This window comes from Silene latifolia, chromosome 2 (assembly GCF_048544455.1).
Source record: "Silene latifolia isolate original U9 population chromosome 2, ASM4854445v1, whole genome shotgun sequence".
NCBI lineage: Eukaryota > Viridiplantae > Streptophyta > Magnoliopsida > Caryophyllales > Caryophyllaceae > Silene > Silene latifolia.
In genome coordinates, this window is record NC_133527.1 from 136,791,032 (window position 1) to 136,811,007 (window position 19,976).

A 19,976-nucleotide genomic window follows, 5' to 3' on the forward strand; every position below is an offset into this window, starting at 1 on the left:
CAATTTCCAAGGATGACAACCCTTATCTGTTCCAATTTCATTGATGAAAGTTTGCTTAATTTTTTTTCCGAAGGGTAACAAAATGCTGGTATGATTTCAGAATCAATACACTACATGAACTATAGAGTATAAGTAGCCACTCAAATTGAATGCTTTCCGTGGGTAGAGGTGAAGAAAATCGGATATCCGATAAGATGTTTAATTAGAAATCGGGTTTTTGAAATCTTTATTTTAAGTTTATTTTCGGTTATAAAAAAACCGTATATACACTATACAATATCTGATTATCAGTGTTAAGGATTGTGAGTATGGTCCGTATGAGGAGGATGAGTTGCAGTATGGGGATGGAATGAGAGCTCCACCCAGAAAAGGTGGTTCGGTGGGAGTCGCAGAAGGGAGGAAAACGGCGCGTGACTTACGTCCTGATTTTGAGGAGGAGTACAGGCGGGATGAGCAGGCGATGATTAAAAAATTACAAATGTTTACGTTGTCGGGGGGTGGCAAGAAGAAGGATGGGTCAGGAGAAACGGTGGTTCGTAGTGTCTTGGAGGTTGTGGAGGATAATGGGTTTGGGGCGAGGAATGTTGGACGGATAGATGGTGGGCTTCCTAATGGTGATCAAGGGAGGGGAGAGGGGGGTGTGGCGGGTCTGTTGAGGGGAGATGGGAGGGTTGAAGCTATTGGTGTTGTCAGGGAGGAGGGGGTGAAGGCTCTCGGGAAAGACGATGGAGGGTGTGTGGCTAGGGAGAAGGCAGCCGGGGTTCTGTGTAATGTGGAGAGGCTGAAGAGTGGGGGTCGGGGTTGGACGAGAATTGAACGGGAGGTAAATGCAGGGAGTAGTGCTCCTTCCTTATTGTGTGAGCAAAGTCTGGTCAATGAATTTAATAAGCGAGAACGGGAGGAAGATGATAAGGATGGTGGTATAAAGAGGGCAGCTGTACACAGGGATGTGTTGATATCTGAGGCGGAGGTTGATGGCCATCAACCCCGCCGGGCCCAATGAATTGGTTGAGCCTTAACTGCAGGGGGCTGGGCAACCCCGATGCAGTAGGCGGGCTTCGGAACCTTATCCGACGGGAGGCCCCGGCTATGATGTTTCTGTGTGAGACGAAATTGAGTAGTCGTGAAATGGGTAGGATAATTAGTAGAATTGAGGGGTATGATGGAGTGGCTGTAGATAGTGTGGGTCGTTCTGGCGGGCTTGCTTTTTTATGGAGAAGTGGGGTGTCGTGTGTTATGCGGGCGGCTTCGGTCCACTTTATGGACTTTGACGTCGAGGTTACTGGGGTGTCCTGCCGTGTGACTGGTTTTTATGGGTGGCCGGTTGTGCAAGACAGGCATCTTTCGTGGCAGCTGCTGAGAGTTTTGGCGGGGGAGGGGGATGGTCCTTGGTTATGTTTAGGGGATTTCAATGAAGTTCTATATTCTACTGAGATGAAAGGGGGGTCGAGGGCGCAGTGGCAGATGAATAACTTTCGTGATGCTGTGGATGAGGCTGGTATTCGTGACATTCCGTTGGAAGGTTATGAGTTTACTTTTGACAATGGACAGGTCGGTGAGGATAATAGACAGTCTCGTATTGATAGAGCTATGGCCAATGAGGCATGGTTTGATCAGTTCCCATATGCTAGACTGTATCATCTTAATAGAGAATGGTCGGATCATTCACCGATTAAAGTCGTGGGGGATGGCCGTATGGGGCAGGATGGAAGGAAGGACAAGATCTTCCGGTTTGAGCATATATGGGTGTGCGAAGAGGGGTGTGAGGATGCAATTCGGCGTGGGTGGGGGAATGGGGATGGTGACCTGTTGGAGAATATCGCGAGGTGTACTAGGGAGTTAGTTGCTTGGAAGGGGGTTAGTATTGGCAAGATCCTTAAGACTCTAGTAAAGAAGAGGGAGAGGTTGAAGGTGCTTAATGAGGGAGATAGGAGTGTGGGAAGGGTTCGTGAGAGGAAGCAGGTGGTGGCGGATATTGCGAATTTGTTGCGGCAAGAGGAGTTGTTTTGGAGGCAGAGGTCTCGAGCGATTTGGTTGCGAGATGGGGATAGAAATTCTAGCTTTTTTCATAAAATTGCTAATGGGCGTAAGCAGAAGAATTTTATCTCTAAGGTGTGTGATGAGCAAGGGAGGGTGTTTGAGGGGACGGAAGCGGTCTCGCGTTGTGCTGTTGCCTATTTTCGAGGTCTTTTTGAGTCCGAGGCTCCCGTGGGATATGATGATATACTAGGTGTTGTTGGAGGGCGGGTTACGGAGGAGATGAATGCGGTCTTGGCCGCGGCTTATACAGGGGAGGAAGTGCTTTTTGCGTTGAATCAGATGCATCCGTTGAAGGCGCCAGGTCCAGATGGTATGAACGGTCTTTTTTATCAGACATACTGGCACATTGTGGGTCATGCGGTGATCAGGTTAGTGTTAAGTATTCTTAATGGTGCCCCCATTCTGCCTGGCTTGAATGATACCACTATTGTCCTTATTCCAAAAAAGAAGGCTCCTGATAAAATGTCGGATTTTAGGCCAATTAGTCTTTGCAATGTCCTTTATAAGCTGGTGTCGAAAGTTCTAGCCAATAGGGTGAAGCAGTTTCTCGGTGATATTGTGTCAGAAAATCAAAGTGCTTTTACTCCTGGACGGCTTATTAGTGATAATATTCTGGTCGCCTTTGAACTCTTTCATCATATGAAGAATACAAGGAGTAGTGGGGGACACTTGGCTTTGAAACTTGATATGGCGAAGGCATATGATCGGGTGGAGTGGGATTTTTTGGAGGCCGTGTTGATTCGAATGGGTTTTAATGAAGGTTGGGTAGGCACGGTAATGCGCTGTGTTAGGTCGGTTAGATATTCAGTACTGGTTAATGGGAGGAGGACCGATCCATTTTCGCCATCTAGGGGTCTCCGGCAAGGGGATCCGCTGTCACCATATTTGTTCATATTGTGTGCTGAGGTGTTGTCTGGTATGTTGAGAAGGGCGGCTGAGGTGGGTTCGATACATGGAATTAAGATCGCTCCAGGGGCTCCGAGTGTGTCGCATTTATTCTTTGCAGACGATAGTATTATATTTGTCAAAGCTAAGGAGGCTGAAGCAAGGGAGGTTATGAGAATTCTTGATAGGTATCAACAAGCTTCGGGGCAATTGGTGAGTCTGCATAAAACTACTGTCTCTTTCAGTCGTGGGACTAGTGCGCTGAGGAGGCATTTGATCGGTGGAGTGCTTGGGGTGCGGCAGGTGGTGGAGCAAGATCGGTATCTGGGGTTGCCTACGGTTCTAGGGAGGTCTAAGAAAGGTCTTACGGACCTGGTTCGCGATAAGCTAAGTAAGAAGTTACAGGGGTGGAAGGGTTCGTTGCTCAGTAAAGCGGGTAAGGAGGTGCTTATAAAGGCTGTGGCCCAAGCTATACCTACTTATGCGATGAGTGTTTTTCGAATTCCGGCTAATTTCTGTGATGAGATGAGGTCGCTTGTTTCGCGGTTCTGGTGGGGGACTGAGAATGGTAGGAGGAAGATTCCTTGGGTGGCTTGGAAGAAGCTTTGTTTGCCTAAGGGTAGAGGGGGATTGGGTTTTCGTGATTATGTGAAGTTTAATGGTGCAATGTTAGGGAAGCAGGCTTGGCGGTTGCTCACGGATGAGACTAGTTTGATGACGCGGTTGCTTAAAGGTAAGTACTTTCCTTCTACGTCTTTCCTCGAAGCAACGTTGGGCAATAACCCGAGTTATTCCTGGAGAAGCATCTATGAAGCTCGGTCGGTGTTAGGATTGAGGATGCGGCGTAGGGTGGGAGATGGGGTGTCTACTTTGGTATGGCGGGATCCGTGGGTGGCAGGAACGCATTCGGGGAAGGTTATTTCACCGCGGGGAGGGGCTGATCAGGGGTTGCGAGTGGCGGACCTCCTAGTGGAGGGGAGTAGGGAATGGAATGCGGTATTGGTTGGGGAGTTGTTTCTTCCGTTTGAGGCTGAGCGTATTCTTAAAATGAGGGTGTGTGAGCAATTGACTCCGGATGTGTGGTGTTGGTGTGGAGAGCGCGATGGGACTTACTCTGCGTTCGCTCGGCGTATAGGCTTCTCGGTCAAGCAAGAGGGGAATCGGAAGGAGCGTCGAGCTACTCTTCCGATGGGTGGCTTTGGAATAAAATTTGGAAGGCTCCTGGTCCTACCCAGGATTAAAGTTTTCTTTTGGCGGGTGTGTAATGAGGCCATTGCTACTAGAGGCAATATTTCGTTGAGGATGGGGTCGGTTGCAGGGGAGTGTGTGCGGTGTGGGGATTGTGTGGAGTCTTGCCTACATGTTGTTCGTGAGTGTGGGTGGGTTGGGGGTGTATGGGATGCCCTGGATCTCGATTTGCCATCAAGTTCGGGTTTTGCAAGGGTAAGGGATTGGGTGGAGATTGCTATGAGGGAGATGGAGGTGGAAGAGCAGACGAAATTTATGACTGGCTGCTGGGCTATTTGGGAGAGGAGGAATAAGGCTATTTTCGAAGATGGAGAGTGGAGAGCTGACTTGGTTGTAAGAAGGGTGAGGGATTTAATTTGTGAAATGGCGAATAGTGGAGGTTTGGGGGAGGGGAGGGCTCGTGGTGAGGTGGAGGACGCAGGAGGTTGGAAGAGGCCGATGGGTGAGGCGATGAAGGTGAATATCGATGCCGCGGTGAGAGCTGGTGTGGGTGTCGGATTTGGTGCTGTGTGTCGGGATGAGAGGGGGGAGGTCGTTTGGTGTGCGGTCGAGCAGGGGATGGTTGAGATGGATCCGGCGGAAGCTGAAGCAGCTGCTATTCTGTATGGTCTAAGGGAGGCAAGAAGTAGGAACATTTCAAGAGTTATCTTGGAAGGCGACTGTTCGACTGTTATCCGCGATATTCAGAAGCAACGGAAGGGACGTAGTAGTATTTATTTAATTTATAATGACATTTATGCTTTGTGTAATTTTTTCGATTCTATTTCGTTTAATTGGGTGCGTAGGGATAATAATAAGGTCGCTCATGAGCTGGCTCATTTGAGGCCGTGGACATTAGGTTCTCGTAGGTGGTTGGATTCCTTTCCGTTGGAGATTGCTGATGTAGTTGGTATTGATTCTATTAATAGTACTACTTAAACCTTCGGGTTTAATTCAAAAAAAAAAAAAAAAAAAAATATCTGATTATCAGTTTATTTGTGTAATTTTTTGTTGATAAATATTTTTCTTAATAACTTCATAATGAGTATTTAAATAAGTATAAAAGAGTAAATAACTTAGTCACTAACATACATGTTTTATATTATTTTCTTTAATAAAAGAATCAACAACTCTTCTATAGGACCGTCCTATAACATAGGACGGACCCAATAGAAGAATTAGCCCACCAAAAAGAGTTAATATCAAAACAAATAAACAAACCCGCCCCAACACTCGTTTAAGTCCTAATAACAAATGCATCCCCACCACCTCCGATCGCCGTGAACTGCATCGCATCCCGACCACCTCCGCAGTCCCCCACCCTCATGACCCATCCCCACCACCTTCATAGAAGAATGCCGACAACCAACGAGCCACGGAGCAACGATAATGACGATGACCAACAACCAGGTTATAGAATTCTGATGCTTTTAACATGATTACTCATGTTTGTATATTGAAAACTTCACAGTGAAGATTGAATCTTTATTTTTGATTTTATGTTGTAAGCTTGAAGTGTTAGAGTTCTATGATGTTTAGTTTAAGAACTAGTAATTTTACCCTGATAACTTTGTATTTCAAAATACTCTTTCTAGTTTACTAAGTAACTGTTTGACAATTTAGTATTTTAAGTTAATAACCCTGATTGTATGATGATATCTGCAGTGAGGTTAGTTGGAGTACGATCGTCGATCATTGATTTTGGGCGGAACACACGGTGGGGTCTGGACGACGAAGAAGTATTTTTGGGCATTGATACGGTGGTCTAGCGTGGGGTAGGGAGACTTAGCAAAAGAGAGGGAGTACCAAAGAAGATACTCATTGAGTAAGGTGAAGAGAAGGTTGGCCCAATTTTGAATTGGGCTCTTGTCTTATTATAAGAGTAGTCATAAAGAATAATTAGTGTGCTGTTTTTATCGAATATACGGCAATTTGTATAATTAAAATCGTAGATCATATTGTATACATATAAGAAATCATATCGTACTAGCAAACATGTTAATAGTTTAATACCCGCGAACCTATAATCAGGCTTGACAAACAGATCGGGTCGTGTCGAGTTTGTGTTCATGTTACATGTAAACGGGTCACAAACCCTCCAACCCAACTCGGCCCAATTGAATCTCGTGTCGTGTTCGTGTCAACCCACTTACATAAATGTGTCATCAAGCCTCAACCTTAACCCGTTAATTTCGTGTCGAGTTCATGTCGTGTTTTCGTGTCATGTCCATATTTGGAAAGTTTAAGTATATTTATGTGATAAGATGATCGGAAAAATTATGATTAATTTAGTAAACATGTCATTCGTGTCGGGTTTGTGTTTAGAGAGCTCAACTCAAACCCAACCTAGTTAAATATCGTGTCATGTTTGTGTCGAACACTTACATAAATGGGTCACTAAACCTCAATCCAAACCCGTTAATTTCGTATCGGGTTCATGTTAGGTTTTCTTGTCGTGTCATTGTTTGCGAGTTCTACCTAGAGTGAAGGAATCATTGATTTAACCATCAGTATCCCAAAAATGCAAAATAAGGAATCTTAAACTAGTTAGTACTAGGCGAGGCCATCATTTCCGTTGTGAATCATCATCAATCAACTCAAGAAAAGGCAGATATGACCGTTACGCGGAAAATAAAAATAGCCGTTAGGCAATAATTACACGGCGCTCCCCATTAAAATGCCTATTTACATTACACACTTCCCCTCTCTTAAACTCCCATTTCTCAACTTTCCTTTTCTTATTTATCACAATTCTCAGATTAACTCCCTTCTTTCTTTGAGTACTCTATTTCCCCATTTCTTTCCATTTTTAACAGCTCAATCTTCATTTTGTCACAACAAGGGTTATTTATTTAGTTTCCAAAAAATATAGAAAAATGGGAGAAACAAAAGGATCCCACTCCCACATAGTAGAAATCCCAGTTGAACAAGAAAATACAGAAAACAATGTCCTTACAATTTCATCAGCAATCCAACAACACCCAATGATGGAAATATCTCAAAGTCCAGGCCATTTCTTACTCTTAAAACTCTGGCAAAGAGATGAAGACCTTTTCGCTCGTCGAATCACTATGAAAGAAACAAGATTAGACTCAATCAAACAAGAAATATTCCAACTTTGCTGCATTTTCTTCCTTTTTCATGGCTTCTTCTCCACCATACTCTTCATTTCATCAGTTAACCATGCGGAAAATGAAGAGCACATGAAATGCAGGAAATGGTGGATTCCTTCTCTTCTGTCAATTATGACATCAATGGTGGTAGCATTGTTGGTGCAAGTGAAGCTTTACAAGTACTGGAAGGTGGCGTGTCGACTGAAGCGAGAGGCGGGTGATAATCGGGCGCTAACGAGGTGCACTCAGGAGCTAAGGATGAAAGGGGCTAGCTTTGATTTGTCAAAGGAGCCTCAGATTAACAGCAAGAGGATGAAAAGTTCGAGTGTCGAGATTAAGTGGAAACCCGTGACTTGGTGTTGTCAGTATTTAGTGACAGTTTGCCTTGTTGTGTTCGCAGGACTTGTATTTCCGACACCAAAGTTGTTCCTCTGTATATTATGATTCAGTTGCAGTTGCAGTTGCAGTTGCAGTTGCGGACAACACTTATCAGTTTTTACTAACTCATTCTTTAGTTAAATATTTGTAGCACATTCGAGTGCTCGTCTTTTATCATCGGATACTTTTGCAATTTACCGTTCAGGTGTTGTGTTATTTTAGGATAAACGAGCAATGCTTCGAGTATAGCCCTGTTTTGCAGTCAACAGAATTATTGATTTTAGTAGCCGATAATAATGTCCGTGGATTTTGATCAGAAGGTCTTGTTTGCAACCGTCACACAAGCTTGTGATAAAAAGTGTTCATCACAAATGAGAATTTGTGGATTTCGATTAGCACAATCTAAAAGCAAGTTTTCATCCTCTTTTAAATATTAGCAAAATTACAAAGACGGATTTGGTAATTATTAAATACTTGAATAGATGAAACGTGTCGAAAATGTTACTCCATAGGAGTATATGACTATCCAACAAGCCCCATGGCAAAAGGAATTTATAAACAGGTGTGTTAGTCACAGAACACCACATAATTTAACAGAAGACACCCAATGTCATTTGTACAGTTGCTTTTCAGCAGCTAAAATTTACTCTTCTACTTACTTCTTCATTTAATAGGTAAAAGGCGTTTCTTCAACAGTGTGCAAGGTAAGAAATACTCCGTAAGTGTTTTCTTGCATTCAGAACCTGTTTTGCTTGTTTATTCTTAAGAACCTGAGTCTGTCTTGTTGGGACACGATCTCGCATGAGACGGCCTAGCTCCCTTTGTATAGTATCTCATATGATATCACAAAAGACAGGTTTGAGTCATTCTTCCAGTATGCATGCTTTGTAGAGATCTGGAGAAATTTAATCAAACTAACTTTGTACACTCTAATAATGCAGAAAATAGAGATGGTTTCTCCAAAGATTTTGGACATGCAGCTTCAGGAAGCCCAAGCGTGTTGAAGGAGATTGTCTACGGGATTAGCCTCGGCATTGCAGCTGGTCGCTCTACTGTGGAAGATGCACCATTGGAATAATCCACCTAACTATCTTTCTATTTCTCCTAGTCCTATCATCCTTTCTGAGCTGTATCCATCATTTGCAAACTCGACTTTTCACGTTGCTTGCCACACATAACACCATAACCTTTCCAATGTTAGCTAAATAATACCTACTTTCGAGCAATGTAGGATATAGGATGACCATTGCAAAAGCATACCTACTTTCGAGCAATTTAGGATATAGGATATACTGCCTGAATAAGCACGATTCTTTTCGAAACCTATGTTTGTTTACCTTCTAACATTACTACAGTCCCTAAAACACTCATGGATTAGTTGACCTTAAAAAGAAGACGAAAGAAAGAGGTAACTTTGTATATTTGTTTCATACCTTGATCCGTGTTGGAAACGAACCTAATAAACTCCCTGACGTAAAAAGAACAGACTAATCCTTCATTGCAAGGACGGAGGTGAATAAGCATAGTCTACATTAAGCTGCCTGGGCAATAGCCAGACTACTATGTTTCAGTGTCTATTGGCCGGGGACATCGTCATGCAATCAAATGAACAGCGACAAACAATCAATTTATTCAACCGTAATTCCCAACACTTGACTGCTGTTCAACCAGCACTAGTTCCATGTTTAGGGCACATCAAGTTCACAAAAGAACCAACGTTCTGCAATATTTTGCACGATGTTTACCACAATTAATCTAAAACCACCTCTCAATTTATGGATGGTCCGAAAGAATTAGGCCAATAATGACTGATCTATCTGGATTACACAGAATAAATAACTGGAATCTATCAATGGGCCTAAATACACAAACAGATTTTCACCTGAGGTTTATATCATAAATGACAAAAGAATATGATTGTAAAGTTCAAAAATTTAATTTTTACCATTTTGGTGTATAAAAGCAAGGCTTAGCAGCCCAGTGCTTTTATGTACAGCAACGATTTCTGCAGCTCTAACAACCATACAGCGACGTGCATTCCCATCAGTCGTGCTTTTAAAATAATCATTTCCAACCACACAGTTATCCTTGTCAGAAATGAGCTCTTCTTAAATAATTTCGCCTCAATGACCGCTTCAGAAGAGACTTTGCCAATAATTAAGAATGTATCCAACGATGATCGTTGTAGCTGAGAAAATACACAATTAAAAAGAAATACGTATTAGTCTGCTGGGAGACTGCCGTATTAAGATTATTCGAGACAGACCTAAAACTCAACTCAACTCCCCACCTGACACCCGTATACTAATTCACCCACTAAAATCCTTAAAACAAGAAATAACTTCATGGAGTATTGGATCAGAATCATATTGGAAATTGGGAATTTAGGTACAAACAAGAGGTATCATTTGCAAGATAAAACTCAATGTCAATGAGAACAATTACGAAGGATATCGCGTTTGATACTCCATAAATACCTAATTGCAACTCTTACAGATCTACAGAGAGTATCGAATGGTTAACAAACCAGCCCTGATTTGGAAAAATGATACAGGGATTTTCATGGCTGACAAAGCAGTCAATAAACTCCCGAGAATATAATCCTGAACAAGCCAAAGTTAAGCTACCTGTGATTAACAGAACTTCCTCCTTCGAGAAAATTAATGAGCTCAATAATCAATAGTACCATGATGGATCTCATTAATTAAAGAATGTCAGGTGGACGCGTTTACACATCTTAATATATTAATTCTGAGACATTGGAAGTCGAAGAAGACAATTCAAAATTCATTGCTTAAGCTAAGACTGGTGCAAAAGCACAAAACCTATGGTCAGATCTGCTTAGGGTTAGGGTTTACCTGACATAATAAACTGGCAACACTTGGGTACAAGAGTCATATTGGCGAGCAAATCACTGACCTCTCTCTTTTTAGGAAGTAATCTACCAAATTCATTACTAACACCGGGGATCATTGTCCACCCTTTTTCAGAACAGAGAAAAAGAGTATTTTGGTTTTATCAAAAAACGCAGAATTCATTTACTGGCCACGATTTAGTCATTTAGGCAAATTTTCATGGTAACATTTAAAAACACGAGTTCACTTCAGTTGTAAGTTGCACAACTGGATGGGTATATGACTATATGCTACAAGCTTATTGAACTATCAATCAACCAGAAAAAGGAAATAAACTCAGGCATCTGAAAAGGAGAAGTTTTGGTCATACCAACGAATTATTGACTGCACGCAAGCAATCATTAGTCTTCAGCATCAACAGAATTACTCGTGGCAATCTCCTTAGAAGTTCTGAGATCTGAGGGAAGTATTGCGACGCATACATCTGACACAAACAACTTATACAGTGTGAAAAATCAACAGTTACTTAGCAAAAGTAAAACATCGTAAATTAATCCACGTGGGAGAATTTTCAGTTTTTAACTGAATGAACAATGTCAACGACAAGTCGACAACTATGAATAAATGAACTACAATAGAAATTCTCATCGGCATTTACTAATATATACTTATATAGTGATATGCTGAAGTCAGCTGGTTCACCTGCAGTTCTGATCGATCGCTGTCTGTCCCTTGTACCACTAAATGGTCAATTGATGTATCAATGACCCTATTCCAAGGCCTCATCGTTAGAATGCCCGCGAATAACACATACAGGTCCTCCCCGGCACCTAGTTTTTCGCAGTTTTCTTTTATTGCTTTCACATCGGAGAATACCAATCCCTGCAAAGCACAACACAGATCACACTGAGAGGAGTTATTTCCCTACTCTTCTTAACGACGTCAAGAAACACGGGAAAGCAAACTCCAAACCTTCCATAGTGAAGCATAGTTGATTCTCATTGAGAAATCAAGTTCTTTATATAGACCATGGTCCAGTAATACCAGTTGTGGTTTTCTCTTGCCTGTCAATTGGAGCACAGTCAAAAAAATGTGTGAAAATTAAAAACACAGGACAATTCAAGGATCAATATAATAGCCCGTGCAAGACAGAGCGATCGACGCCCAGTGACATAATGCAGTTATATCACTTAGATCCATAGACAATCTCACCAATAGATATAGGAAGATATAGTCAGTGCCAGTACATTTGTCTCCACTTACATTCCTCCCACAATGCAGAAGTGTATTTGTGTATTACTAAATTACTATTACAATATGCTTTCTTCCCCTCTTTGAAAAAAAAATTATAAGATAAAGAGTAAAATACATGCATTTGGCATGTGCGTAAAGATAATATGATATGAAATAAAACCCCGAATGTCTAGACCATGTAGGGCATGTATCCAACACAATGACATGACATGATTTCCCACGTATAATCATTTATATTAAGATAAAAAGATCAAGAGACCAAACTTATATATGTCTCAAGGCTATCAGATTCTAAGTTAAAGTTTCAGAACAAAATTTTTAGAGCCGACAAGTAACCGGGATGCAGCCCGAGGTTAAACCAATTAACCAATAGCAAGCATACTTGTCACGCCTCGACCCCAACCGAAACATACCTACCTAGTACTGACTCAACCCTAACGAATTGACTTAATAATGAACTAAAGAAGATCAATTGACATTTAGCTTAGTTTTTTACATTGGAAATGCCCTACATAAACCTGTTTCCACCCAAAAGATGACAGTGATCTGACAAAACCCGGGCTTAATATAACCTGACCTATTTTAAGTCTCTAATCCGACATAACTACATAAGTCACCAGATTGCCATCTTTATGAGTGTGCATGTGCGAGTGCATGTGCATGTGTGTGTAAGAGTATGATTGGTCATATTTACTTCTGACTGTGAATGATAGAGTCAATCACTTCAAACACCAATTAGCAAAGTAAAGCTTTCAACTCACCTAGTATATTTCTCTTGCCAGTAGGCAATGGGCGAACAAGCAAGTTAGCTGCATGTGGATCACAGTGCACAAATCCATGTTTAAACATCATCTGAGCAAAAGCTTCACTGACCTGTTAAAATTAATATTTCATTAAAAAAATAGACAATAATAAACTTCAAAGTTTAAACTTCAGCAATTAGAAAAATGAATATGGAACACATTAGAGCAGATAAAAATACATCCTTTAAAACTAGTTCTCAAACTTCAACAATCTGTGCATAAGAATAAAACTCCACAGAAACAACTTTAATAGGGTGACGATACTGAAGAACATAAAAGGAGAACAAGTGACCCAAGCCAAGAGCACATAAAGCTGAGCATTTTACACACCAAAGCGTTACAAGAGCAGTGAAGTGCTAAAGTTGTCACTTACCAGATTTGACACTTCATGTGGTTGGATTTTCATCTTGTGAATGCCCTTCACGTCACTAACTAACACCCCATCAATATACTCCATAGTTAAAAGTTTGGAGGTACTTAAGTTCCAAAAGACCAATGGAACATATACACTATCTGCTATATGTGGTGACAGATTCCGAAAATTATCCAAACACCTCTCACTATTCTTTGCTTCCACCAAGAAGTCTAGTTCCTGATACATAGCAAAGTCAGAATACATGCATCAGCCGTGTTTACTTAACTTAACTCACAAGGAAAGACAATTCTGGCAGCAAAGATAAATCCCACAAGTGAAAAGACAAGCCAGCTAATACAAATCAGAAGTACTTCTGGGAAAAATAAAGAATCGTCTCAAAACGAGGATCTCGTAAAAATATCTAGCAATTGAAAGCATCATAAAATTTATGTATTCATATCATCATATGAGCCCTAAAAATTATAAAAAGACATTTGAGACGTACAACTCATCTTGCTATATATTAGAGGCCTAAAACCTACCTTAGGCAAGCTTTATATATTTTAGTATATTAAAGGTTTTGGCCTCAAAAAGTCAGGCAAGAAGATCGTAATGAAAAGGAGGGAGTATATATTAGAGGTCTGAAACCTACCTTGGGCAAGCTATCACGCATTTCAACAACCAGCCACCTAGGAATTACAGAAGATTAGCATACATAAGTAAAACCCCTCGAAGCCTTATTAATTCTAAGAAATTAATAACAAAAATGGACAAATCATTAAGAGGTATGGTACAATCAATGGTTTTGGTTTTCCGATAAATTTTATGAAACTGCCCAGCAACTCAGCAAGAAACATGACAAGACTTCTTATAGGCAGAAAGCATAGTTACTCATAGTACCTATAATCAAAGTTGGGAAAGAGGCGGTGAAGAGTGTTCACGAGAAACTCCACAGTCGCATAATCAGTAGCCGCAGTATCAGTCATATGAGTATGTTGAACCTAGATTTAACACGGTAATCAGGATATGTAGAGAAGAAAAGGCAACCTAGAAAACAGCTCACATATACGCTGAAACTTCCGAATTGACTAATAGGCCATCCTTGCTTGTTACCTTTACAGCAACCTTCTGGCCATTTCGTAAGTGCGCAACATGAACTTGCGCAAGAGAAGCACTTGCTATTGGTACAGGGTCAAACTTGCTGAAGATCTGAATACACCATGCAATAAATCAGTTCGAAATGACGTGCCAGAATAATGAACTCGTTGATGTAGTTTCACAGAGAAGCAAGGATTACAATAAAAGAGAGTCAAACAGCAATTATTGCCCCTCCTTTCACATCTCCTCTTCTATTCCCTCTCCAATTACCCTACATTTTTCTCTTCCTATATGTTTTTGTCCCTTGCTTCCTTGGGACTTTCACAATCTAGGATTCCCATAAACACAGACTAGCTCAACTCCCAAAAATGTGGAAAGCAGATGAGATTTTGTTCAGTGAGACGGGACTAATGTAGATAATTGTTTAATATTCAAACTGCGTTCACTAGACAACTGGGAAGGAAGGCTTGACATGTCTAAGCTCATAGAGTCAAGTGACTCGCCTCCTTCCCATATTTTGAGAGCAAACTGCTGGCCAGATGAGTGTTTGGATAAGAGAACAAAGAAAACAAGAAAAAGTACATACTTCATCTGGTGTCCCTCCAAGCTCCTTTCTAATGACCTCGCGAACTTGATCATATGATGAAACTGGACATCTGTTCAGCATAGACTCCCTCATTGTTTTTACATACTCTTCAGGTACCAAATATTCCTATCATAGATGGATGAAAGAACAGCATCAGAACTGCAAAAACCAGAAAAAAGTTCTTTTATCGCCATGTAATGACTGCTAGTGTCAAAGATGTCACATGATAGTAGTGCAATCTTCACACTTGATTGAAAGCATTGAACATACCAATTGGCCTATATGTTGACCAAGCTTGATATATATTCCTCCATTTTTAAAACATAGATCTCTGAGCTTTTGAGCACTTCTAAGATGAGCTTCATGCTTTGCTTTCGCATACTCAGTGCTACCTTCTTTCAAGCCCAAAAGAGAGTATTCATAATCTGGTTAATACAGGAGGGTGTCAGGCACATGTCCAGTAAAAACACGTGACTTAATAAACACTTTTCAACAGTTAAAGATCACATATAATAAGCAATATTTTATTTTGCAACTACTCCAATATAGCAAGGCTTATGACTTATGAGTCTTTAAATGATTTGAATAAACTGATTTTATGACGAGAAACTCCAATATGTCAGTTTACAATCTATTTCAAAAGAAGTTATTAATATGAGGGTGAGATAGCTCTGTTACAAGGATAGCAATCAACACAGTATACATCACTACAGTAAATTGTGTGGACGTTAATACATCAGTGATCCAACGTCCAAACTTTAGAAAGAAAGAGGGATGAGATGAAGATCTAACGTAAATCAGACATATATTACCAGTAACAAATGCATTAAACCAAAAATCAAAATCTCTTGCCTCAAGTTCAATGCTAGAATTATCAGGTCATCGAGAAAAATTCCATAACCATGTGCATCTTAGCACTTCGTAGCATGGTTTAAAAATATAATGGCCAACATCAATTCGCGACCGAGTTATCAAGGATTAGGAGTTTACTAAGACTGCATTTGGAGCGTTGTTGACAACATTTAGCGAAATTAGGCCGTGGCAATCGACACAGCGTCCATGCCCGAAATCCAGATTCTAAACTATGCTCCATAGCCTTGAAGCTCATTAAGAGAAAAGGTCATCAAGAGCATTCTTATCTATTCATGGTCTCAAAACTTCACTTCACAAAGGACTATGAAATGCTCAAAAGTGAACATGCTGGAGGTGAAACTCCTAGAAACATTATCCAAAAGGCATTCAATTGAAAGTGAAGAACCAAGCACGCATGTTAAATATCCTGCTCTATACGGAACAACACTTATCTTGCACTATGTGGAAGGTCAATCCTAAACTATGGGGAATAACACTTGTCCTGCAATATTCAAGCAAGATGAAACCACACAATATCGCAAATTACTGCTTAATAATTTTTCAGCATTTTTTGCATTCCATATACTCGATAAAACAGATCTACAACTCTAGCTAATGATGTTAGCTTTGGCATTACTACTTACAACTGTTGTAGGCCTGTAACATAGCTAAGTCACAAGGAAAATAGTTGTTACAGGACAAATAAGACCTTTAACATTAATGCCCTCGATGACTAACAAGGACAAACAACTTGAATCACACTAGATCATCCACCAGTTCAAAACGAGTCGACAATCAATAATGCACTAAGTGGTCGTAACTTCTCTTCGAAATAAGAATTAACTCCAATTACAACTAGGGAATATATCCTTGCTCATTAATGGAGTAAAAATAATTCCACATTGCTTGTAAAGTGGAATAACAATTTTTTCTTCCCCTTTCATAAGCTTACAATTGCAAATACGCAGTAGATCAAACAACATGATCTAAAAGCTGCAAACGGTACAATTACCGTGAAAACTAGCTTAAGCTACATTAAGTATGATTACTAGGGTCAAAACCATAAAAATATCTAGGTCACCGGATTCGCTTAGTTACCTAACAAATCGCGAATCTATTCGCACGAAGTAGGAATCCAAATTACATCGAATTATGGTGTTTGCTACAATTTTGCCAAATTATGCTCTATTTTGAGCGAATCGCGAATTAGTATTACAAATTCGAGGTGGACGTATTAGGAATCTGGTAACCCCGAAAAATACAAGCATAAAAATCAATATATATAATGCTACAACAAGTGATTTACAGTTTTAAAAAATCAGATATAATCAAGAATACACTAAAATCGCCAAATTTATCGTAAAAACATAACATCTGCATAAAACAGGCGCAAATCGATCGCAAATAACTGAAAGGAAGGGCATTTCTACTACATTAGAGTCAAAATTAAGATGATTTCAAAGCCTTCAAGCTAAATTAAGGCGATAGAGGACACATAATTTCCCAGAGCTATGAAATCCCCAAATTAATCGTGCAAAAGCACAAAGTGCAGAAAGTAAATCAAAAGTAAAACAATTGCGCAAATTGCTCACAAATAACTAAAGAACTATATCTCGACTAGTAAATGAACACGCAGTGTACCACATTATCGTACACCCTATCCAATTAAAAGCCTCCTTTTTTATTCTACCTTAAATTCAGTTTAGGTATTTACGGAAAATGTCGCCAATTCCAATACTCTCATTGGCTAAGAGGGTGTACGATGACGTGCTACACAAGTTGTAACAACAAAATTCTAAACTAAACGGATAGAAATTACATGAAAAGAAATAATTTGGAAAATTGAGGGTGGAAAAATACCAAAGACGATACTAGCGGCGGTAATAGTGTCATGGAAGAGGCGTACGGGAACGTTAGTCCAAAGTTTGAAGGTCGCAGGCGGATCTTCGGAGGTGATAATGGTGGCGCCTATGGTTCCACCGCCGAGAGCGGTGGCGGCCACCATCAGCTTCGCTCCTAAACCCCATAATGATCGTGTCGCCATTGTTTGGTACGCGTACAAATTATGGGACCAATATTTGATACGTTTGGCTCAACGGTTATAGGGGTTGGGCTTACAACAACGTAATTAGCCCAACTATTACCTAACTTCTAACTAAAACGGTCTATTGGTTTAATGTTCCAAATATACCTCATCCCGTCCCGGTCAAAAATTTACACTTTCTTTTTTTAGGTATGTTTTATTCTCTATTTTATTTATAATAATATTAAAAATAACTTTTTTCTATTTGTATCTTGTCTTTGTATATAAAGGAGTCGTTTGGTTGCATGCTGGAATTTCCATTGCCTAGGAAGTGAAAGATCACATGAAGTTAGAATTCATGTGAATTAGAAAATGTTGTTTGGTTGCATATAGGAATTGCAATTCATGTAGGCATTCCCACTTACCTAGGGGGACCTAGGTAAGCAACTTCCTCCATTATGGAGGAATTAGAATTCATGGGAAGTTCCAATTCATGTGAATTGGGGTAACCAAACAAGTTACCCATTTTGCAATTCACATGAATTGTACTTCCTGTGTTTTTTAGTGGGTAACCAAACGACCCCAAAGTGTATGTGAATATTTCGTTGAGACAGAATGAGTAATTTAAAAGTTGGAAAGTCGTGCTATTCACGGGGCTCCCTTTAAGATCATCTGTAAAAATATACTCCCTCATATTCTAAATAATTTTCCCTATTTCTTTTTTCGTTGATTCACAATACTCTCCCTATTTCCTTATTTGACAAACTTTTATACTTGTTTTAATCACCCTACCCCACAACAATACCCCACAATACTCATAATTTATCTTATTTTAATCACCTTACCCCACAACAATACTTATTTTAATCATCTTACCCCATAACAATCCTTATTTTAATCACACAATATATTCCCTCTCTCCAATCTCTTACCCCACTACAATACTTTACCATATAATTCCCGTGCCCCCCATGAAAGGGGAGGGTTATTAAGAATAGGAGGGAGTATGTAATTTGATAAAAAAAAAAAAAAAAAAAAAAAAGTCCAACCATGTTGAATCATAATGAAACAAAATTTCGTGGTTGGTGTAATTGGTTGTCGATAAATTATTAGGCTTTTAGCATAAAACTTTGTCATTCAGTAGTAATCATATCAGTTGTATAACATCAAGTGACATAGTGGTTATATTATGTAGTTAGTTTTTTCATTGTTACTAGCACCACCGGTTTCTAATTAAATACAAAACGTTATTTTCATAAACATGGTGCAGCTGGCCAAAATGAACTCTTGATAACTGGGACAGATCTTTTTTAGTTTTGCAAATTATTTTAACCTCAAACATCTACGTAAAACTAAATGGTGTTATGTAAAATATCAGATATCATAATTATATATATTTAGTGTATTTAGAAAAAATATTGGATCTTATCCGCATAATTTTACCTTGGCTATCTCCAATTAAAGAGTATTTTATCCCTATAAACTTCGCAAAATCATATCCAAACGTAATTCCTACAGAATTAGAAACCTATAAACAACAATCAAAATTAAGATCCAATATTTATCCCTATAAACTTCGCAAAATCATATCCAAACGTAATTCCTACAGAATTAGAAAGCTATAAACAACAATCAAAATTACTTGTCATTCTATTACATAGAATGCACGGGGTACCTAATAGTAATGAGTAGGTCTCCTGAGAGACGGTCTCTTAATAAGCTTTATTGAGAGATCATTGTACAATTTTAAAAGGTGGTATTAAAGGTAATAAAATAGGTACAAATCATGATTAATGATTAAATGGGTACATTTATTATGTAAATAGGTACGAAATTACTATGTCACGGTCAACAATAAAAGAGGTAGGAAATACAAATAAAAGGGTACGAAAGATTGGTCTCTCAATAACTTAGTGAGAGACCGTCTCTCCCAAGTTTTAGTGAATAGTAATATAGTATCATCTATGACAACATTAGTTATTAGTTTATGGTATCATTGAAATTGTTGGGTTACCAAGTTAGTATTTATGGCATCATTGAAAACAATTAAGTTTACCAAAAAGTTCAGTTGTGCTGAAAATGAGAGCAAACAAAATTTCGGGGGTTGCTTTAAATGACGACTAGTTAGTCGTCAATTCCTATAACAAAAACTTTGTGGCATTTAGAATTAATATACATCAGTTGTATAATATTCACAACCATAGTTGGATTAGAGTTACCGTTCTAATTGTCGCATGCAGTTTCGATTTTTAACCGGAGTAGTCTTTGACTATTCACAACTAAGACTACTTGTCCTTAAAAACTTTACGTAAAATATATAATATGACGCCTAATTTAGCAAGTTTTTGCATGAAAACTTTAACAATGTCTTTCATGCGGCCTTGATACATTTGGTCTCTCGCATTGATGTAAAACCTTAATTCCTCGGGCAACGTTGTTCTTGACGCTCCTAAGTCCTACGTAAAGCTTGCCATTATTAAAAAGTAGTTTCAATAGATAAACCCCAA

At 39.5% G+C, this 19,976-nt stretch overlaps 2 protein-coding genes across 2 annotated transcripts; one reads left to right on the plus strand and one right to left on the minus strand.

The window, feature by feature from the left end:
• The first annotated feature begins 6,904 nt into the window (after window positions 1-6,904).
• Window positions 6,905-8,085, plus strand: LOC141643025 (uncharacterized). The gene has a single exon (XM_074452046.1). The coding sequence runs from the start codon at window positions 7,029-7,031 to the stop codon at window positions 7,707-7,709; it is 681 nt and encodes a 226-aa protein (XP_074308147.1). The 5' UTR covers window positions 6,905-7,028; the 3' UTR covers window positions 7,710-8,085.
• Window positions 8,086-9,250: 1,165 nt separating this feature from the next.
• Window positions 9,251-17,556, minus strand: LOC141643024 (putative ABC1 protein At2g40090). Its single transcript, XM_074452045.1, has 12 exons — window positions 17,307-17,556; window positions 14,865-15,019; window positions 14,595-14,720; window positions 14,024-14,119; window positions 13,811-13,911; window positions 13,563-13,599; window positions 12,929-13,147; window positions 12,514-12,625; window positions 11,471-11,562; window positions 11,201-11,380; window positions 10,869-10,982; window positions 9,251-9,831 (listed from the first exon to the last, which is right to left on the minus strand). The coding sequence occupies exons 1-12, from the start codon at window positions 17,488-17,490 to the stop codon at window positions 9,613-9,615; spliced, it is 1,635 nt and encodes a 544-aa protein (XP_074308146.1). The 5' UTR covers window positions 17,491-17,556; the 3' UTR covers window positions 9,251-9,612.
• Window positions 17,557-19,976: the final 2,420 nt, after the last annotated feature.